General features: G+C 44.6%; 1 protein-coding gene across 3 annotated transcripts in view; it reads right to left on the reverse strand.

Annotated features, from left to right (window-relative positions):
* Nucleotides 1–23,454, reverse strand: part of GAD1 (glutamate decarboxylase 1) — a 69,451-nt gene that overhangs the window by 26,234 nt on the left and 19,763 nt on the right. For all 3 annotated transcript variants that reach the window (XM_063116405.1, XM_063116404.1, XM_063116403.1), the window contains exons 4-6: nt 20,884–21,045; nt 16,630–16,872; nt 6,841–6,931 (exon numbers count right to left, since the gene is read on the reverse strand). In XM_063116405.1, coding sequence (XP_062972475.1) covers nt 6,841–6,931; nt 16,630–16,872; nt 20,884–21,045 — 496 coding nt within the window. The remainder of the gene's footprint in view (nt 1–6,840; nt 6,932–16,629; nt 16,873–20,883; nt 21,046–23,454) is intronic.

Below are 23,454 nucleotides of genomic sequence, written 5' to 3' on the forward strand. Positions count from 1 at the left end.
CTAAAGCCTCTGACCCTCTCCTCTCCTTGCTTCACTGAGGACATGGCAAAAATCATGGGTAAGTCCTGTACAGTATGTGTGCCTATAGACATATCTTGTTTTGAAGTATGTACATACAACAGGGACCTCACAGCTTTCTGCAGCATGTGAACATAGTATGCTGCACATACATGTCATATTCACATGATGTACCTGTTTCAACATGTCACAATTAGTCAAAATAATTCTGTCTACACATGGAACCCCCAAAGTCTCTAACAAATATAATGAATAGATACAACAGACAAAACAACATGTCAATAAAATAAAGAGCAAATTAAAAAGACAGCATGTAAAAGTGCATACAAGCAGGCAACATAAAACATAAAGGGGGAAAAGGAGGATGCCAAACTAGTAGCATATGAAATCCAGCAAGGATGGAGCTAAGTGAACCTCCCACATTAGTGAGTTTTACAACCTGGGCCCCACCGCTAAGCAATCCCTGTGTAGTGTGATCACCTGCAGTATCTGAGACGCTGTTGGGATACAGAACAGGACCTCCAAGAAGGATGTGGATGAGTAGGTAGGTTCACTTGGGAAGAGAGTTGGGTTTGGATAAGGACAGGGAGGCAATGGAGATGGCACAGTACAAGAGTAACATGATCCCCCAAAACAGTCCCCAGCCAAAACGCCATCTGCTACAAAAGCACAGCCCCAGAGAAGGTGTTGCTGCAATCCAGTCCGGAGGTGATCTAGGCATGAGTGACAGTGGCCACAGATCAGCTTCTCCAGAAAAGGGTATGCCCTATGTAACAATCATTGAAGATATTTCTGAGGTCTTGTTAAGAGTTGCATTGTAACAGTAAGAGCATGTTTAATTCAAGCACTAAAGAAAACTGGAGGAGAAAAAAAAGCTTTACATAAAACCTAGGACTTGAATATGGGTTCTTGGGTTGTGATTTTCAGAATCTACTTCATAAAAATCCTGGCCAGATCTCCAGCAATGAGAACCTAAGTTCATTTGGCAAGTGTTCCTTATACGAAACCTTAAAGGAAGCCTAGAAATAAATTAGATACATCAATAGTTAGTTAGATTATTAAATTCAATTTATTATTAGATGCATTTGCTTCTTTTTTCTCAGTTGTTCTGCATCAAGTACAATTCCTAGCCTTTGAACACTATTGCTGTGAACCTCAAAAAATTGCATGTAATATGGTAATGTACGAAAGTCGAAGACGGCAGCAATTCATAAACCAATTAACTAGCCTATGTTTTATGCTATGTATGCTAACCTACCTACTTTGTAAACAACAATCAAAATAATTCACTTGTACAATATGCAAGAAGTGAAATATTCCAGTGATGGCATATTTAAACACTACATGTCCATTCACCAGCCAGCCAGAGTCCAGAAAAAGTCCAGAGTCATTAAATTGAAAGTCTATACAAAGACTCACTGAAGTAACTGGGAGTTCTTCCATTGGCTCCAGTGCATTTTGGACTGGAGTTGTGATTATGAATAATGAATTTCTGAATAACTCCTAATTTTAAAATAAAGCCTGCACATAGGGTTTTAGAGAAATAGTCACACCATTTTCTCGAAAGGCCTCTGTTCCTATGATGATCAACTGGTGCAACAGTAATCCTTTCAGATCCATATTTGAATGCTCAGCTTTAATTAAAGGCACCAAGAAAATATGAGTGCTCTCTCTCTCTCTCTCTCTCTCTCTGTGTGTGTGTGTGTGTGTGTGTGTGTTGTGTTAAAATGCTGGGCTAGTAAAAATTTGCAGCTTACATCTTGCTAGGACACCGGCAATTCAAGCAATTTCTGTTGGTGGTTGTGTATTTATGAAGCACCCAAGGTTCTGTGGGCTAAAGGCCCATGAAATGAACTCTATATTTCAGGGCAGTCACTATCAATTTACATTGTTACCAGACATCAGGAATGGGGAGCGTGTGGTCCTCCAGATATTCTTGGACCAAAACTCCCATCATATCTGACCACTGGCTATGCTGGCTAAGGCTGATGGGAGTTGCAGTCCAACAACATCTGGAGAGCCACAAGTTGCCCACCCCTGCCATAGCTCCACAACAATGGCTCCTAGTCCTGAATTCTCAAACCACATCTGGTCACATTTGTGGAAAATATCCACACAGACTCACACATGCATCAAAAGGGAGGACATTCCAATGAGGTTAAATTCTGAAGAAAGTGTTTCCCACAGTCGTGAGATAACTGTCAAATTTTATATTTAATACAGTGCGGGGGTCAGAGGAAAGAGACGATTCTCATTACTCTTTGGGGCAGCCTTACCCAATTTGGTTCCCTCCAGATATGTTAGACTACAGCTCCCGTCATCCCCAGACAGCTGGGGAGTTGTAACTAACACATCTGGAGGACACCAGATTGGAGAAGGCTGTTTTGAGGACAGCAGTTTTAAAGCAGGTTGATATATTCATTGTCCATATGGTTTAAACTGTTGTGCATTGACTGGCAATGAGTAGAGATTCTCTGGGTACCCAACAGCTATGCTCAGACTCTGAGAAGAAAAACAACAACAGCTGTTTGTACATAACTTGGTGTTTAGATATTCAGTGAGCCAATGCATATGATTAATCACCACATAGATGAATTGGCCTTTGAAAATCAATTCATGCTGCACTGGGAGATATCTAGAACACAAGATCAAACCTCAAAAAGGTGAATCTAATTGCTTCAGTGGCAATCAGTGAATTCAAAGGGAAAGAAATGGGAAGTGATGAGAGTCCCATTTGTTCCTGGATGGGGTGAGAGGTGGGCCTACCTTCACCAGCAGTGGCAGCAACTGCCTTTGGTAGCTGCCATTTTGATTTTCTTAGAAAATGCTGGATGTTACATTGTTTTGAGAGATTATGGGGAAAATGGCAGCCACAAGAGAGGGCTTTCTGGGGATAACAATGTCGTGACTGCAAGATGTGTTTGTTGGTGTTTGCTCTAAGGCATCTGCCACCACAAGCAGTGGCCAATAACAGTATATTATTATTATTATTATTATTATTATTATTATTATTATTATTATTATTATTTTATTTATAAAGCACCATCAATTTTCATGGCACTGTACAGAATAAAACAAAACAAGACAATTTGCCATAAGGCTTACAATGGGAAGGAGGGGAAAAACCAATAGGGGTAGGGACATTAACTAAATATAGAGTAGTATGACCACGCTACGGTTAAAAAGCTTTCGAGAAAAGAAATGTTTTCAAGCGAGATTTAAAAACAGAAATTGACGTCGTGGTCAGTAAACAGAACAAAAAGAAAGAAAAACAGGAGATGGAAGTGAGCACCAAAATCAATGAAAAGCTAAAAAATAAAATATGAAATAAACGGGATTTAAAACATGAAATAAAGAGCATCTGTTCCACTTATAGCATCTGATGAAGTCGGTTGCAACCCATGAAACCTCATGCTAATTTATTAAAATGTCTGAACAACTAAAACAGTTAGTCTATATGCGTGCTACAGTTAACCCTTGAATTTGTAAACAAAAGGCTAGCACTGTGATACTACAATGTTCTATATATTATTTTAAAGTGCCGATACCTTTAAGTACCAATACCTTTAACTGTTCATTTTTCAGCATCCACGGGGGTACAGGGACAGATAATGGGACGTCCCACAGTGGCCCACCCCTGCCGTAATGGTACCCACACACACAAAATCGTTTTGTAGCTTTGAACAGTAGCATTGGATGGAAATACCAAAGACACAAGGAGTGATATCCTGATTACTGTGAAGCTGATGATGACAGGGCAACTTTTCCCCTAGAACGGTTTTTGACAAGTCAAATATGTGGGTCTCTCTGTTGCTAAGCTCAATGGATGAGCACATATGGCCATCCACAATGCTAATAACCCTCCCTGCTCAATGGAGCATTGTTGGTAGAGGATGGGGAAGTGGCAGAACCTTTCCTTTTCAATTTGCTGTTGAAACTCCATCATGCATTGTCATCTTATCCAAAACAAACTTGCTTTTCCATCTGGTGATATTTTCAGCCTTTTAGGAATGCAGCCGTCACACACATCTAAAAACATTCTGAAATAGAAACCTGCCGTTTGATCGCTGATGAGTTTTTGGACTATCAGGCCCATGCAAATCGATACATAATTTCAAACTGCCTCCAGGGCTTGTCTCACACTTGCTTGCATCCCCTTTCACAGGGAAAGGGGGAAGCGGCCATTTTGGTCACAGACTGGTTGCAACAATCACCTTGAACTTGATTTTAACTTTTTCCACAATGTAGTCATGTCAATAATGATAATGGATTTTCATAAAATTATGAAATCCAGCATTGGTTACAAGTGACCTCTGCGCCCCCTGACCTGTTTTAAAACACAGCAGTAAGAGTAATGCTTCAGATGTTTGCGTTATTTTCCTTTTTTATGGTTCTTAAACCATTCTGCATCACTGGAGGACATTTTAAAAGCTGCTTCTATGATACACAAAACAAAACCTTAAAATGCTGCCTTGCTCTCACTTAGTCTAGTGATATATTTTTAAAAGGGATTTCAATGAAGGGCTTTGCTTTTAATTGTACTTTCACATTGTCCCGAGTGTTTGCTGCACTGGAGATATTCTGTAAATCCTTAAAAAAACAAAACAAAAACTATCTGCAAGATTGCAGCAAGCATACTCTCTGGCCCCAAGACTTCACAATTCCACAAGCAACTCTTTACCAAAGGAATTGACTCAAATATACACGGGGTCACTATAAAGACAGACAAGCAAGTAAACCTTGAACTGGTGTACGGGCATACTCATGAGTGCAGATTTTGTGTTAGTTTAAGCACACAGGGCTTTTCTATAAAAGACTGTTAACCTGCAGCATCTACTTTGATTTCATCACAGAATTGAGGTCTAAGCACTAGATGAGTATTCCCTTTCCTGCTTTTCCACTACATAACCTCTAGGAACGTTGTGGTACAGCAGAATGGCATAATTCTACATGGAAAAGGTGCTTTCTTTTACTTTCACAAATAATGCTGCATTTCCCCTGCTCTAAAACAAGTTGCCAAAGTGCTGTTTAAAACCAGAAGCAAAACACATGATGTTTTCTAAAGAACTTGTAAGCAACTGTGAGGAGGGAATGACAAGTGCACAATAAATGCCTCATGTAGAAAAGCTCATTGTTCACATTCTCAGGGCTCTTCTATACCTGCAGCCCTTTGGGGAGTGGGGAGGGATGATCACGGAGTTTTCCACTTCCGGGATTGTCCCTCAGAGGCTACATGCCAGCGAGTTGTCCTGGAAATAGAGATGTTCCGGGGCACTTTTTTTTTTTTTAAAAAGAGAAGAGATATTTGCACAATTGTGCAAGCATGATCCTGGGTGAAGGAACAATTTTTAAAAACACACACAACAAACTCGACACTGAGCGCCATCCCAAAGATGGTGAAAATGCTCTCCCACATACACCCCTGATGTTGAAGGACTGCCCTGGCACAGCAATGTGCCTGTTTCCTGAGCCCCACTACTTGTGGGGAAGAGGGAGGACCCTGGGAGGGAGAGCCACACTGCCCACAGGGCTCCGGATGGTCCCAAGATAGCGGGAAAAAATGGGGGAAAAGCAGTCCCAGCTATCCCAGGAGAACTGAGTGCTCGTCCCTGGTTTGCCCTTGGGGTCAGCTGTGCATCATTTGTATATGCAGGGATGACCTCATGACCACCCCGGGATAAATGGCAGGTGTAGATTAGGCCTCAGTGTGTGAAAAGGGCCTCTTTAAAGAATCAGGAACAATTGCTAAAGGTGGATCAAGTCTTCCCCATATCCTCCAAGTTCACAACAAAGAGTCTTGTGGCATCTCAAAGGCAAACAAGCTTATTTTGGAATAAGTTTTTATGGATTATAGCCCAATTCATCAGATGCATGGAGTATTTTATTTTATTAAAAACCAGAGACTCTCCATAATACTCCATGTAACTGATGAAGGGTGCTATAGTCCATCAAAGCTTATACCAGAATAAATTTGTTAGTCTTTTTTGCTGCAATATTATTATATTTATTTATAGACTAACATGGCTACACCTCTGGAAACCCTTCCTAATATAGTGTGTACTGTGACCAGTCCCCTCCTTTCTCCGCTTGTACTGATTAATAGTTTCAGCAGTTCACTGGATAAATTATCTACTTGTGGAAATTCAGCCCTCCTTATTTTCTTCCCCTGCCTGTGGTACACTGTGGAACAGCATAACTGTACAACTGCTTGGATTTCCCCCAATATGGTTTAGCTGTCACAGTGCCATATAAGAGGAACTATCTACATGCCTGACTACTTACCCTCCATTATCTTTTGGTCTACTAAGAGCAGATTCTAGCCCCAAGTGGAGGAAAATGAGCAGAGGTAACCTAATCAATTTATCTGTCTTTGTTTTGCTTTTGGCACACTTCTTGGCCACCTTTAAGGACAGAAGCCCTCCCAAGGTGGCTTACAGCAATAAAATACATAAAACAGTTAAAATATTAAAAGCAATAAAATACATAAACACAATAAATAGCAATAAAAACAATAATAAAAGCCAGTATTACAACCATCACCACCAACAGTCATATCATGAGGAAAAGGCCATGGTAAAATAACTTGTTTTCAAGGCCTTCTTAAAAGCCTACAGTGACAGAGCATGGCGGACCACTGATGGCAGCTTGTTTCAAAGGTTTGGGGCCAGTGCAGAGAAGGCCCTCGATGTGCCACTTCCTCCAGGTAAGCCCATCGAGGGCCACTGACGGAGGAGGCATTTTGGCCCAGGCCCCCTTGAACTTAGGTCTGCCCTGGACTTCTGGTACATGAAATAACAGAGAGAAAAGCAAGAGGGTGCTTACATGTTCGTATTAGCAGTCGATGTCAGCCATTCCCCAGCCAAGCCAATGATATCAAGCCCTGTAGAAAGTTGGTTGAAAAAGCGAGGATGACCTAGAAAAAAGGAATGACACAAATTGAAGGATACAATGTATATGTATGCATAGCTTCTATTTAACTGAGGTTTCATATTCTTCCATCAATAGCGCAAGCAATCTGATCTTCCAAGGTCTATTGCCCAAAGTTATACATTTAAGATAGAAATGCTATCGTTGGTTATTATGTGCAACTAGGAGACAGGTCTACAATTTAGGTAGACAGAAGAGTGACAGGAATAGCTAGCTTCATGGATTTTTCTTTTCCTTTGAAGGGAAATTTCTGAGTTCAGAAGGCATTAGCACTTAATTTATATGAATGTGCGTGTGTGGGGAAATAAATCATAATAAATAGGGATGGGTATGTTTGTCAGGTTGCTCATTGCATAGAAATGATCCAACCCTACCCAACTCTATTAAGTCCTATAGACCAAGGGAGAGCAGACAACAGGCTTTGGGGCATTATTCCCCACAACCACCACCACTAGATTCACCAACTGGAGCCATGATGGCTCAGTTGGGCAGGCATAGAATTAAAAAAAGAGTAAAGAACATGCTCTCCGCATATGCGCAGCCTAGGAATTTGTTTCGATTCTCAGACATGAGTTGTTCGCCTTTCCACATAAAAATCCAATCCTGACCCTCCCCTCCTCTCCACTGAATTTGCTTTGATTCAGCAGCCAGAGAGAGAGAGAGAGAGAGAGAGAGAGAGAGAGAGAGAGAGAGAGAGAGAGAGAGGCCATGGCTAGACCAGGCCTATATCCCGGGATTGTCCCGGGATCACCCCTTTACATCCAAATGACACACAGGGGATACCAGGAGCAAGCAGGGACAACCCCTCCATTTGCCTGGGATAATCCTTAGGTCTAGCTAAGGCGAGAGAGAGAGAGAGAGAGAGAGATATTTTAGTTATTAGACATTAGAAACCCATGCTGACCTATTGTAAGGGTGCAATCCTATGCATGTTTGGACAGAGAAATGTCGTACAACCTCTAGCATGCCCCAAAGATAGCTAGGGCATGCTGGGAATTATAGGCCTTTTCTCTGTCTAAACTCATGGAGGATTATGCCTTAAATCATCCAAAGAAATGTCAGTAGACCTTGATCTACCTTTGGAACACCCTTGCTATAAATCAGCCTTCCCCAACCTGGTGCCCTCCGGATGTGTTATTCAACAACAACCCTCATCCTCATCCCACATGGTCATTGGCTAGGGTGACCATATTTGGGAAACCAAAAAAGAGGACACCTAGTGTGTGTGTGGGGAAGCAGCTTTCTGAGTCCTGCAAAAAGTACGTTATTCCCCCGCCACCTTAAAGAACCCGATTGGAGTGGAGGAGGGGAAAGGATTTCATTCTGCACCACTACCATCCACTCCAATTGGGGCCTTTTCTATAACGTCCACGAATGACCCACTTTCCCCTTTAAGACCTCAATTGGAGCTCGGGGTGGGGGAATGATGTGCCTCAAGAAAGCATGTCATTCCCTCCTGCCATGCTAATGGCAGCCTTAAAGGGGAAGGTGTGTCATTCCAGGACATTATTGAAAATTATAGAAAATCCCCCCTGACACTATGGAAAGAACAAAAACCAGGACAAATCCGGGGAAATCCTGACAGTTGGTCACCCTACATTGGCCATATTGGCTGGGAATGCTGGGCGTTGTAGTCCAACACCTATGAAGGCCACCAGGTTGGGTAAAGCTGCTGTAGATAATAGAAGCAGCTCTGGGATTTCCCATGCCCTGTTTGGACTTCAGATCTAGGACTGTTTGAATTATAAGGATCTTCCATTATTCCTGAAGTAAGTGTGGCAGGGCAACTATTATGACTGCCCCTGTTACGAAAACAAATCTTTTCCTATGGAAAACACTACTAAAAAAGTGTGTGTGTGTGTGTGTGTGTGTTTTCTTTGTTCAATTCAAATGACATCAATCAAAATGTATACACGTAAAGCTTTTTTAGATGAACAATTGGTCTTGAGATAAGTTCTCTAGGCCGTGCTTTAACTTTGGGTTTGTTTGCACAGTAAAGGGCTGATAACTCCAGGAGAACTAAAAGAAAAGAAAAAGAGGCCCTAACCAATCCAGGGCTCTTTATTGGCCTCTGTTGTTACCCAAGTTATTATTAACTTGGGAAGACAAGAGTTAGGAGCAAGAAAGGTTACAGTGACCTAATGTTAGCAATGTCCTGAGATAGCCTGGTTAAGACTATGGAATTCTTTGTACAGCTAAACAATGTTAAAATGAGGAAGTTGGATTAGGAATATCAAATCTAAAGTGTTTGCATTTCAAAATAAAATGTAAAGCAACACTGTGCTTGCATGGGACACACATGCACCTTAAAATGTTTTAGACGATTGAGGATTATGATTGTTATTCATTCCCGTATAACCCACCCTTCATGCAAGGAACTCAGGACAACGTTAACGGGGTTTTCCTGCTCCATTTTATCCTTACAATAATCCTGTGAGGGAGATTAGGCAGATGGTGAATGGCTCAAGGTCACTAGTGAGCTTTGCGGCCGAGCGGGGATTTGAATACAGATCGCTCCAGTCCAAGGTTGACAATCTTGTACATTACATCTCACCGGCCCTCATCACTACATGCCTCTGTAATTCCACCACAGGGAATATCCAATGGTTGTCCATGACACTCGCACAACCATCTTCTCAGTCTGTGAGATGTGCAGTTTTTTGTAGCAATCATGTCAATCGCAACAGGAACACATGATCGGTGAAAGAGCTGGCCAACATTTCCCTCATATACAAAACACAGTGCACAAAGTGCTCAGAAAACAGGATCTCCCCATTAAAGAAATGCAACCTTGAGGCCACATGCAACCAATGAGAAACAAATTTGCATTTATCGTGATTGTGTGAAGCTACCCAGAGTCAAAGCTACCATCTAGTTGTAATTTCTTTTTTAATCAGGAAAATGTGGAATTAAATGGTATGCTTAAAAAGTCTCTTTTATTTCCAATTTCCCCCAGTAGACTTTTATTAAGTAAATTTAGGCAAAGAAAGAGATTTTTAGAGGGGGACTAGATTCAGACAACACATCATGGCTTAATAATTAACCCACGATGAGCCATGGTGCCTATTGGTGCTAAGTTGCATATGCAACCCCATCTCGGGGGTTGTCAAGCTGTACAAAGCTGGTGAGCATGGGTTATGCAAGAGTTAAACAATCCTTGCATAACCCACACTTGCTGGGTTCACATGACATGACAACCGCTGAGCTAGGGTTGCATATTCAAAATGGCCTCCCCATGTGCCTCACACATGCCCCAGCCTCACTGTGGGTTAAATAACCCATGGTGGATTGTCATGTCATGCAAACAGCCCCAATGTCACACAACCTTGACTCTCCTTTGCTCTGAGAGAGAAGGTAACTCAGAAAACATATTTCACGCAAATCCCTGGAGACGCTCCAATAACTTGTTCTGACACTGCGTGATAAAACTGGTGAGATTCAGAGGCCAGCAGCGAGAAGAACACTGTCAAATCACATTAGGACTCACATTAAGATTTGATGCACAACCAAAAAGGGCTTTACTTGAAACCTAAATCCAATCTCTGTGATACTGTTTCACAATGGGCAGGGGCTGTAGCTCATCGGGATGGAGTAAATACTTGGGATGCAGAAGGTCCCAGGTTCGATCCATGACTTCTCCTGGTAGGGTGAGGAAAGGAATCCTGCCTGAAACCCTGGCAAACCATTGCCAGCCAGTGTTAAAAATACTGGGCTAGATGGACCAAAGGTCTGACTCATTATAAGGCAGCTCCCGAATGTTCCTAAAACACATTTACAACTGGCCACACCACCCTTCTCTGTTATCATCACATGCTTTTGCTAAAACGTGTCCGTTCTGTAAGAACTGCAAAGTGAAAATCTTCATACTCTGTGTGTGTGTGTGTGTGTGTATGCAGGGGGGGGGGACTGTGAACAACTGGATTCAGCACCATCACTACCAAGATTTAATGTCTGTTTCTCAATCTGCTGAAATCCATAGCAGAATTGGAGGTGATCCAAGACATTTTGATGCCCCAAACACCATAGTATAATATTATAAAAATACTATATTAAAGTAGAGAGTTGCCACCTGTCCTTTTACAGTACCCTTCATCATGCTGCCCGAGTAGCGTTCCTTCATCCTATAGAAATGAAGGAGTGAAGCCTGAGCATGTAATAACATCCAACTCATCATATATCATGCTTTTGTGTGATGGCGCTTCCAGATAACACTGGAGCCATCATACTAGAGTGATCGCCTGTGCCCCATCCTGACCCCTTACACGTTGGTGCAACAACAACACATAGAACCAGGCCTAAAGAGTTAAAGTTAATTCTATTTCTGTGCTCCACTGTTCCTTAGAGAGCTTGGTGTGTGATAAATGCTTGGGGCATCTCTTCTGCCACAGCGGTTCGAAAGCCCTCCTGAGCTCTTCAATGGGCACAGGAATGATGTCTGCTTTATTTTCTTTTTTTAAAACAAGACCTCTGAGGAAGAACTTTAAATAAACAGTTTGAAAGTTTAAAACTGGAATTATATGCCAGTTCAGAAAACTTGCATATCTTCTTCTTCTTCTTCTTCTTCTTCTTCTTCTTCTTCTTCTTCTTCTTCTTCTTCTTCTTCTTCTTCTTCTTCTTCTTCTTCTTCTTCATCATCATCATCATCATCATCATTTTTATCCTGCTCCTCAGCCAAAAATCTCTCAGAGTGGCTAATATACAATCAATAAAAACAAGACAGTTCCTGCTTGCAGGTTTATGATGATGATGATGATGATGATGATGATGATGATGATGATGATACCTGACAATTCTCAAAGCCAGATTCAGATGAGAGCTCCTCATCAGCTGAGGAATTAACCACAGGCCTCTGTTTGAATCAGGCTTAAGGGGAGTCAAAGCCCCTCAGACCACACTCCAAGAAGTTGCTCCAGCCAGGGAACTGGCATAATTGAGGGACCAAATGCTCCCCATCTTGCCTTGCCTCCCAATTCTGTTGTCTCCAGATTTAACCGAAGCTCAGTTCTAAATGCACACTGCTCTCCTGGCTGCACGAGATATCACTTCCTTTTCAGAGGAGGAAGTTTTGCTTTAAGGGGGGTCAAGATCAGGGCACCACTAGGGTACCAGGATGAGTGGGGCAGCCAGGCACCCCTTGCTGCAACCTGGACAGTTCCCCAGCTGTTCAGCATTTGGCCTTCCGGCTTTGCGTGTGAACCTTGCTGAAGTTGCTGGACAGCTCCCTCGTGGGCCAGGACCTCTCCATTTCATCCTCACAACAACCCTGTGAGATAGATTAGGCTGAGTCAGTGACTAGCCCAAAGTCACCCAGGGAGCTTCATGGCCGAGTGGGGATTAGAACCTGGTTCTCCCAAGCCCCAGTCCAACAATTTAACCACTACACCACACTGGTGTAGTGTGGTTCTATTGGACTGCTCATCTGCCTTGCTCCAAAGACTAAGAACAGGTCCATTGGTTTGATACAAAGTAGGAGGGGTAAATCAAAGCCCCATGCACGCTGGAGGTCCCTTCTCTTGTCAGAAACAAAATGTTCTCCCATAGTACACAGAGCATTGTCCTGCTTATAGAAGGGAACTGGGAAGCCCCTGTACCCACACACAGCGTGAGGCACACAAAATAATTTTCTGTCCTGATTTCCCCAAGGATTTGGAAATCTCTTCCAGATTGGTTTCCCCTTCTCTTTCAAATGATTTTCATAGGAAGCTCTTCATAAGAAACTCTCTGGAAAGATGCTAAATACAAAAGGTGCTTGAATTTAGAGACGCAAGGCTGAGGAGCACCTGAAGAGTTCGTTCCCAACCCTCTACCCTAAGGTAGATTTCTTTAGGCAGCAGCCCACATCCACTCCACACTTTGCCAGATCAGATCAAATATCCAACTAGTAATTTAGTTTCCTGTTTTTATCACTGGCTGCTAAGATGCCACTGGAAGCTTAACAGCAAGGCATGAGGGTAATACCTGCCCCTGTTATTTGCCCCCAAGTACCTGGTAATCAGAGATATTATGGCTCAATATGGAAGTCCAGTTGTTTGTCTTATCCTGTGTGATTATCCAGACTAAGCTGGAGACATTAAGGCTGCATTCCTGCACACACTTACCTACGAGTATGCCTCATTAAACTCAATGGGTTGTATCCAATATTGATCCTACTTAGAGTAGACCCATAGGAATGAATGGGTCCACTCTAAGTCAGACCGACATTTGGTACAGCCCAATGGGATTTACTTCTGAGTAGACATGCATAGGACTGCACACTAAGGTTGTAATCCAATGCATGTTTACACTGAAGAAAGTCCTGCAACTCCCAGCATGCCCTGGCTGGGGCATGCTGGCAACGGTAGGGGTTTTTTTTTCCTGTCTAAAATTGCATCAGATTGTGCCCTAAGAGGAGGAAGTGACAGCACAATCTTCTGGGAATTGATTAAAACTAACTAACAAACAAGTCTCCCCCCACCCTCCCACCCCACACAATCACACCTGGGTGAAAATGCCTCCCAATCCTACCAACAACAAGTTCTGGCTCCCAGTCGAATGAGCATCTTATTGAATCATCAGTTGGCAACTTTGCGTCATACAAGCCCAGTTGTGCAGAAGAAGAGGAGGAGGAGGAGCAAGGCTGCCCTGTTATTGCTGAGGTTCATATTCAGTCAAATTTATTACGCATTAAGATTTTTCTAGCAATATAGATTTGAAACATTTCAGGCAACCTTCCAACATGAAAATTAAAGACTTTTAAAATGAAGTCGGCCTGAGTATACTCACGCTCACTAAAGAATGGGAAAGATTATGATGGAAATTATATTTGATATCTTACTCTGAAATGACCTAGAAGCAGAAGACTTGCCTTGTATAATGAGTTATCAGTAGGGTTGCAAGTATTAATGATCCTAAGACTCCAAGTCCCTGCTTTCCTTTCTTTGTTTTTTGGCATTAAATGTCTTGGGAACATAAAGAAGAAAAACTGCAAATTCAGACTCATTTATGCCCTCATTTACCTAATGATATTGTTCCCCCGAGATACGGCGGCTTGCATTTCATCAAGTGAAAGAGATTACGACTTCTCAAGTGTGTATTTTTGGGCTGTCTACACCCAATGCTACAAAATGCCCATTGGAGTGACAATCAGAAATGCCTAATGTGGGCAAGAAAACATGAGTCACTGGGGGGGGGGCAAGGTGAGTGGTGGGGCGTGTTGATGTGAGCCAGCAAGCATGCACACAAAGCAGAAGGTGGAGGTATTAAAACAAGACAATTTAAATCAATGGTTTAAAACTGGCTGTTTCCTCACATTTCCCATGGATACGACTTCATATATTTCCTAAACCAAGGTTCAGATCTGAACACTAGACCATACTACAACTAAGACTGCAATCCCCGACCCATTCAACGCAAAGCAACATACTTCTGAGCAGAAATGCATAGGTAGGCACTACAAACAGAGCATTATTTACAATGGGTTTAATCAAGATTTAGGCGTGTGCAACTTGGCCAGCGGAAGTGGACTTCCCAGTTCCTTCCTCTCCGCAGCAGCCGCTCCAGGCCCCTGCAAATGCTACAGGGTATCCTGCTGAATGGGGTGATTTGTGATGTGTGGAGAGAGCAGGGGTATCCCAAGAACTCAGGTGGATGCACCTTCCGTGAGTGGAGCCCTTCCATTCATGGAAGGCAGATCCTGGATCTAACCCACTGTTTCATTCATACAAAGAGGCTCTTACAACCTGCTGCATTGTATATGTTTTGTGTGCTTCCCTTTTTCTACCCATAGAGGAAATGTCTACAAAATATCCCCATATGGGCAGGGGCCCCAGCACCCAGGACAGTTTGTGGGGTTAAATGTGGGAACATAGGAACCTGGGCACTGGACCATTTGGTCTTCTCTTCTTCCGTCTAGTGTTGCTCCTTTCTGTTTCACCCTGCCTTGGCCCAGACACACCCTCACAAAAAGAAAGGAGCAAACAAAAATGAAATGCCCAAGACTAATTGGTTGAAACAAGGCGTTATGGTAGGGTGACCATATGGAAAGGAGAACAGGGCTCCTGTGTCTTTATCAGGTGTGTAGAAAAGGGAATTTCAGCTTGTGTCATTTGTATGCACGCAGCCCCTGGTGAAATTCTCTCTTCATCACAACAGTTAAAGCTGCAGGAGCCCTGCACTCTTTTGTATCTGGTCGCTCTAGTATAGCTCCTGCAGCCTTAAGTATTGGGATGAAGAGGGAATTTCACCAGGTGCTGCATGCATACAAATGACAACTGCTGAAATTCCTTTCTCTATACAACTGTTAAAGATACAGGAGCCCTGTCCTCCTTTCCATATGGTCACCCTACCTCATGGTCACTGGGCAAACCAAAGCATTTGCTTTTCAGGGTGTGTGTGTGAAAATGAAGGTAGACAATATTTTTTTTTGAGAAATCAACAGTTTTGGTCTGCATTTACACTAGGGTGACCATATGGAAAGGAGGACAGGGCTCCTGTATCTTTAACAGTTGTATAGAAAAGGGAATTTCGGCAAGTGTTATTTGTAGGCATGCAGCACCTGGTGAAATTCCTTCATCATTGCAACACTTAAAGCTGCAGGAGCCCTGCCCGCTTTTGAATCTGGTCACTCTAGTATAGAGGGCAGGGCTCCTGCAACTTTAACTACAAAGACTGAAATACCAATGCCAGATCATTTTATTGTGGGATGGTTCAGCAGTCTAATTGTGTTTCCAAAGCTGGCCATGGGTGCTACAAGAATTCCCAATGAGTGGGTAGTGGCAGTGAGCGATAGCCCGTCCCTATTGTGTATGGCTGGTTTGCTTGCAGACTTGCTGTTTAGAAGATTCCTAAAGAATAACCACATGTTTATTAAACAATAAACATGTGTTTATTCTTTAGGAATACCAAAGTCTCTTGGGCCAGCTCATTGAGTCTATACTCTGAGTTGTTCTTGTGGCAAACTGTTAAATGAGCCTATGTAATTGGTTTGTATGCCAAAGCCACAAATCCTGTTCCTTAAAGAAAAGAAAAGGGGAACTCTTTGACCCGAAGGGGATAATGGTAGTATACAATGCAAGCTTGTGCATGTTTACTCAGAAGTTAACTCCACTGTGTTCAATGGAGCATTTACCTGAGTCAGTGTTTATAGGGTTGCAGCCATAGGTACTATGAGGTATATAAAAGACAATAATAAGAATTACAAAAGCTCTTTTAATCCTGACTCTACCAGACCCTGACCAACAAAGGCCTACCCAAACTGAGGTCTCATAATGCCCAAGTTTGAAGAATTGCATCTCCAAGCAAAGGGGCTTCTACAGTTGTGAGGAGTTTATATTAAACAGTGGCACAAAGATTTGGAAATTTAATCGTGAAGAGGATTTCATGCTCAGGAACACCAGGAGGAAACTATGCTCCATGGGTGATTTGCTCCTTGCTCTTACAGCATCATTCATGGGCTCTGGCACCACACTAGCATGGATTATTTTGTTTATTATTACTACATTTAGATCTGTCTTTTCTTCCATGATGGAACTCAAAGCAACACACAGTGAGTTCCCAGATGGTCTCCCATCAAGGCACTGACCAAATCCAGATCTGCTTAGCTTCAGCCAAGATGCTACTTGATGTGCCTTCAGACCATGGCCTGAGAACGACCTATGCAGCATTCCCACCTCCTTGTATCATGCAACACCTAGGGCATTTTCTCACCTGTCCTGACTCCATATTTCAGCGTGTCTCTGCAGTCCACCAGGATCTGCTCAAGTGATTCCGGGTTGTCAGAGAGCTCAAGGTTGAAGCCTTCCATGCCTTCCAGAAGCTGGTGTGGGTGGTGGAAGTCCAGCACTTTGGTGGACCTGTCAAAGGTCTTCCTCACATAGGTCAGGAGAATGTCCACCACCTCCAGAAGGAACTGCACCGTCTGTTCCTCGCCATTCTTGGCTGGCAACAAATCTGAGCAAAGGACCAATAAACACCCAACCCTGTTAGAGAGAGCAGCAAGAGAATTTGCAGGCTCCTGCCACACATTTTATCCTCAGTTGGCAAACTACTCTTCAGTCGGGGGTGGGGAATAGAACTCTAACTCAAGAAAGTAGGCCCCCACAGATGATACTATATCGTGTCCTTCTCTGGCCATGAAATGACCTGCTTGCCATCAAATGGAACAGACAGACCACAGAAATGTAACTCAGCTTTGGCTCCCCTTCAATGAGTCTATTTTCTCACCACCATGGTCTCCAGGGAGGATTCCACACGTCGTACTGAGGGCGCTTCCATGCGCCCCCAGTGCGCACCCAAAGCGATCGTGTAACTTGCCTGTTCGAAGAGACGAGGAAGAGGCGTCCTTGCTGCCGCCGCCACCACCCACCTACCTCCTCGCCGGCCGGGTCGGAGAGCTCGGCCGAAGAAGGCGGGGTGCGCACTGGGGGCACATGGAAGCGCCCTCAGTACGACATGTGGAATCCCCCCAGCTGTTTTTGCCCCTCATCCTCTGTATCATCAGTGCTAACCACTTGCTTGCTTGCTTTGTTGACAGGCAGAGAGCACCAGGCAGCAAGGAGACAGTGGCATCTTCTGCTGCTCCTCTCACCACCTCTGTTATCTGAGCCTGAGCAAGAGGCAAGTGAACAAGCAGGTTTCAGTGTTGAAGAGGAGGAGCAACTCCAGGAGGCTCCTGTCCTGCTGGGGTGTAGATCCTTGGCCGGTGCCCAACCATACCTACCTTTGATGCTGGCCTTGATGTAACCCAACACATCAAATTGTGGCTCCTGGTCATTCAGTGCTAAGCACCCAGGCAAAGCGGAGAGCCAGGCAAACATACGACAAGCAAGTAAACCTGAGGCACTCTGGACTGTACTCAATTTAATGAGAGGGACCTGTGAAAATCCATGAGTGCAGTAAAATGCTTGTCTGATGAATCTCTCTCTCTCCCTCCTTCCCTCTCTCTCTTTCTCCCTCTCTTTTCCCCTGCTCCAAATATATGAAGAACCACAGACAACAACATCTTGTGGCACCTTGCAGATTAAATAGATGCATTGTGGTATCTTTCATGGACTAGACAGCCCACTTTGTCAGAGGCACAATGAAGTGGGCTCTCATATTCTCAGACTGTCAGATGATTACACACATGAATGCATTTTTAATGGTTTTTAATGCTTTATGTGTGTATGTTCTGTGTTTTAGAATTTTAAATTTTGTATACTCGTTTTTATCTTAATTTTAGAATTTCTGTAAACCACCCAGAGAGCCCTGGCTATGGGAGCGGTATATAAGTGTAATAAATAAATAAAATAAAATAAATGAATAAGTACACACACACACACACACACACACACACACACACACACACACACGGGACAGTGTCAATCCCTGCTTATAACAAAACTATTTGGCACAGGGACCCAGTCAGGAGAGCTTGTGAGAAACAAACAGTTGGTTCCCTTTGAATGTCGCCCCCGTTGTTTACAATTCTTCCTACCATACTCAAGAACAGATTGAGAATACCACTGAATGCGCCTAACCAAGTGGGCTGTAGTTTGTGTCACAGTAAACCTATTACACTGCAAACCTATACACTTCCCTGGCAGTAAGCTCAACTGAACTCACTGTGGCTTATTTCAGAGAAGACATGCATAGGATCAAATTGATAGACTTGAAGGGTGCCTTAAGGCTCTTTTTAGTTTTCGCTACATTGGACTAACATGGCTACCACTCAGTAAGACAAGTGACTTTGAGCATGTACAGAGTGCCTTTTACAATTAGCTCCCTGTGCCTCAATGATTCTGGGCACGGTTGACTTCCAGGGAGCTTCATGCCTCTCATTTTAGAAATTAACCCCTGCACTCTCACTCTTGCTCTCTAATGCATGTATCCAAATAAATTTATTTAACTTTAGGATACACTAATTGCCAACTATACAACTTTATCTCTGAGGAATCCACCCACCATCATGAATATTAAGCACACTTTTACGTATATAATAGCTACAGTCCATAAACTTTACTCTCGGTGGAAAGAGCCTTGAACTAGTCCTGAACGCGCAACTGAAATCCAGACCTCTTCAGAGCGCACACAATTTCATGACTGCAACCATTCAGCAGGGTCCGCAGCCAAGAGAAGTTCCAGGAGTCTTCCTCAACTTGGTGATCTCCAAATGTTTTGGGCAACAAATCCCAAGATTCCTGGCCATTTGTTATGCTGGCTGGGGCTGATGGGAGATGAAGTCCATAACACTAGGTTAGGGAAAGCTGGTTTAAACCAAAACACTTCAGCTGTTGGAGATCAGCCTGGGTCACCTTTGCTTACTTGCAGAAATGAAAGTGGGGAAATGAGGAGCTATTTAGAATTTGTTGAAGAGCAGGTCTATGCGCTGATGAGAGTATGTATTGCCTGCTAGACAAATAGATGCACTAGAAATAGAGCTGGGATGATGTGGGTGGTTCGGAGAAGGCAATGAGAGAACCACCTGCACTGGAGCTGAGATAGATCAGACCATCTAATCCTGCACCAAAAGCTGCTGGGAAGCTCAATAACAGAGCAGAATGGAGACATTACCCCAGCTGCCTGGAAAGGCAGGAACAGGAAGGGTGAGTACACATCACACCCATCTACGCATCATACTCCAAATCAAGCCTGACAGTACAATCTCTTTGGCTAATGAGTCTGCTAAGGAATCTAAGAAGCCAGAGTTCTTTGGAAGGAAGACAAAGCTGGTCATTGAGGAGAGAGGGGCTAAAAGGATGTAGGATTTGGAGGGTATGTGTATGTGTGTGTATGATGGTGGTAGCAGCTAAGAACAAGTGCCCTGCTGGATAAGGCTGAAAATCCACCCAGTTTAGCATCCTTTTTCCAACAGTGGCTGGACAGATGCTTCCAGGAAGGCACCTTTGTATATCCCCAGAATCTGGGACTCATGGATCTCCTGCCTCTGTGAATAGAGGGTCCATTCAGCTATGGTGGCTGCCCATTGACAGATCAATTCTCTGTGGCCACCAACACATCTTCTACCAGACAATTACATAGATTGGCTGTACACTCCTATCCCTGTTGACCGAGAAGTCCCACTGAGTTCCATGGGGTTTACTCTCAGCAAGAAAGTGGGTATCCTTAGGATTGTGTGCCAAACATCCCACTGACTATCCCGCCATTCGAAATCATGGGATGATCCTGGCTTCCAGTCATAGGGCAGTGGCAGAAAAACCTTTCTCTGTCCACTTTCAACACACCACACCAGCCTAACACATCTGGAGGGCATCTCACACCGGGCATCGTTTTGTACACTTCCACCCTCTTGGTCCTCCTGGGTGGTACCCAGTGCTAGTCCTACCTAGAGCAGACCCATTGAAATGAATGGGGCGTAAGTTAGTCTTGACTTAAGTCTCACATTCATTCCAAAGGATCTACCCACCTTGAGTGCCATTTTGGGGAGAAAGGTGGAGTACCAATCAAATCAAATCAATAACATGGGATACTACACCCTCTTTCAGTGGAAGCTGGGTAGGATCTACACTACTGCTTTATAATGGTATTGAAGTGCACTGACAACTGTTGGGGCCCATAGACACATCCCATATACCTTTTTCATACTGCTTTCATAGTATTATATCCTGCTTGGTGCAGATCCGGGCCCCGGTGGCTCTGATATCGGTGGGGCTGTGAATCCATTCTGGGTTTCAGTCAGAACCAGCTAGAACGCTAAATGAGCTATCCAAGGTACTTAACCCTACCCCCAAATAGTTTCAGCACCTTTAGAGTGCTGGCTGGTTCGGATTGAAATCTGGAATGGGTTCAGAGCCCCACGAAAACCGGAGCTGCCACCAGCCGCCACTGCCCTCTTCCCGCCTCAAACCCTTCTCCCTTTCCTCGAGGGGACGGGGTTGTGAGTTTGGAGAAAACGGGCGCTGGGGCAGCGGGGTGGGGAGCAAATACAGCCCAGAGAGGAGGAGGAGAAGATCCAGGACTTACCGCGGGCGTAGAGGTTGGAGAAGTCGGTCTCGGTCCTGCGGAAGCGGGCTGCGTCCTTCTCGCTGTTCTCGCAGGCCAGCAGGTTCTTGGACGACTGCCTCTCCTTGAGCGCGCTCACCAGCCGGCTCTTGTCCTCCAGGCTGTTGTTCCGTTGCAAGAAGCCTACACCGTCATTACAAGGCGCACAGGTCAGAGGCGGCGGCGGCGGGAGCTCGCTGCCCAGCATGGTGGCGGCCGGCCGGCAGCACGCGCGGCGAGCCGTCGAGGCGACCGGGCGAGCCGAGCGCGGCCACTCGCCTTCCCTCTGCCGCGGCCGCTTCGCCGGGTGCCCCCGCGCCGCGCCGCGTCAACGTGGGGCTGGCTGCTCGAGCGAATCTCCCCGAACGAGGTCAGAGGAGCCGCGTATTTATGGCGGGAGAGGCGTCGCCTGGAGGAGGGAGCGCTCAAAGGACATCAGCGGCAGAAAGGCAGTGAGGCAAGAGGAAGGCGGCGCGGGAGGGGAGAGGAACCCACGCGCGCCCTTTTCCCTCGCCCAGCGCGGCGGTGGCAAGTGCTTGTTAAGTCGATCGGACAGATTGCGCGCAGGGCATCAGGCACGGAAAAGAAGGGGAGCTCAGGACGAGTCAAGGCCGGAATGGCAGGCGGCGTCCGGCCTCGCTTCCCTCCCGGGGCTTTCTGTCAGGTGGCCTTTGGGGTGGGGTGGGTAGGGTGGGGTGGGGTGGGAAGGCAGCCATCAAAGAAACGAAGGGACGGGCTGGCGTGGCTTGGAACCGAGGGAGGCTGGTGGCTCCGATTTCGGCGGGGCTGTGAATCCACTCTGAGTGTTCAGTCGCAAGCCGCCAGAACTCTGAAGGTACTGAAACATATGCCCCAAGCGGGTTCAGCACCTTGAACGGCTCTTTTAGAGTTCAGGTTGGCTATGACTGAAACCAGGATGGGCTCACAGCCCCACCGAATTGGCCTGCCCCCAAACCAGCCTTGGGAGATTTCTTAGGCAGCTCCTTTCCAGAACCTGGTTTTGTGGCCAAACTTGGAACACAGGGCAATAAGAATAGAGGAAAGGAAGCACGGGAAGCATGTGCGGAGTTCATCCGGACCACAGCCGGAATGTGATACAAGGGTGGTTTCCAGGTCATGTAGTGTGGCTCCTCAGCCCTGACATCTCTCCATTTAGATCCAGCACAATTTACTCTGTCTTCCCACATTAGATTTCAGAGAGAAATTTGCAACGGAATCCTATCCTATACACGTTTACTCGGAAGTAATCTCCACTGTGTCAGCGGGGCTTATTCCCAGGTAAACGTGCATTAAGTTGCAGCCTTGGTCCCTAACCTGGGCAGGATCTACACTACTGCTTTAAAACGGTTTATAACAATTGTGACAACTGTTGGGGCCCAGGGCACACTCAATATACAGTTTTCAAACCGGTTTCAAAGTGTCATATCCTGCTTGGTGTAGATCTGGCCTAGACTACTTTTTATTTTATTACCCCGCCCTTTAACAAAGTTCTCACAGTAGCTTACAGCAACAACAACAAGAAAAAACCCAACTTAAATCATACAGACACATAGAGCAAGAGAGACAGAAACTAAGACATAAAACAGCATGGAATCCTATGGGGAAGATAAAATCCATTTAAAAGTTAAAGCAGATTAACCCGCGTGGGAAAATAAAAAGCCCTTGGCCTGGTACCGCAGTTACAAAGTGGGCAAAGGGGAGTCTTTCTGGGGAGAGGGTTCCATAACTGGGCTGCCACTGCTGAAAAGGCCCTTCTCTTAGAAGCCACCGCTGGCATGTCACCTGGTGAATCACTGGGAGAAGACCTGACCATCTGAACAAGGCATTAAGGGCTGGGCAGGCATGGGTGCAGCCCGATCGTGCACACGTTTATTAGGAAGTAACTTCCATTTGATTCAAATGGGACCATTACAGCCAGGTCCATAGGTAAAATACGTGCCTCCTTCTCCAAAGGTCGCTCCATGGTCTTCAATAGGTTTGACTTATCTCAGATCTTAGGCACATGCCTAAGGAGAAAGAGACATTCAATGCGGTGATATTTATATTCCAAGCCAAAAATGTGGGAGTGTGGAACACATTCTGCGAGGTAAGAGACACAATTCTGAGACACAGGAGATGCAATTGGTTCTGACAACTAATAGATTTATTTAGAAGGAAGTCACACTGATTTCAATGGCTTTATTCCACCAACGCATTCCAATTGATTAATGCGGCGACCCTACGAAGGAGATTTAGGGGAAATGCTGGCTTGTAGGTAACAGCAAAGCGGGAGGGGGGCGCCCAATCCCATACATCCTTATTCACAAGATGCAGTTTGTTGAATAAGAAGTACTCCAAGTAAGTATATCCATGGTAGGAGTACAGCCTAATTGGGACGTTCTTCTCACTGGAGAAGTTATTTATTTAGGATAGGGAAAATACAGACTCAGACCGCAAGTCTTTGGAGGGGGTGGATGAGGGGAAGCGAGAGGGGAGTGGAATCGTTATTATAGCCCGTTTACTCTGGCATTGAAATTCATCTTACTTCACAGGAAAATGTTTACGGATGCAATC

The sequence above is a fragment of the Elgaria multicarinata genome, chromosome 2, assembly GCF_023053635.1.
Source record: "Elgaria multicarinata webbii isolate HBS135686 ecotype San Diego chromosome 2, rElgMul1.1.pri, whole genome shotgun sequence".
NCBI classification, from domain to species: Eukaryota; Metazoa; Chordata; class Lepidosauria; order Squamata; family Anguidae; genus Elgaria; species Elgaria multicarinata.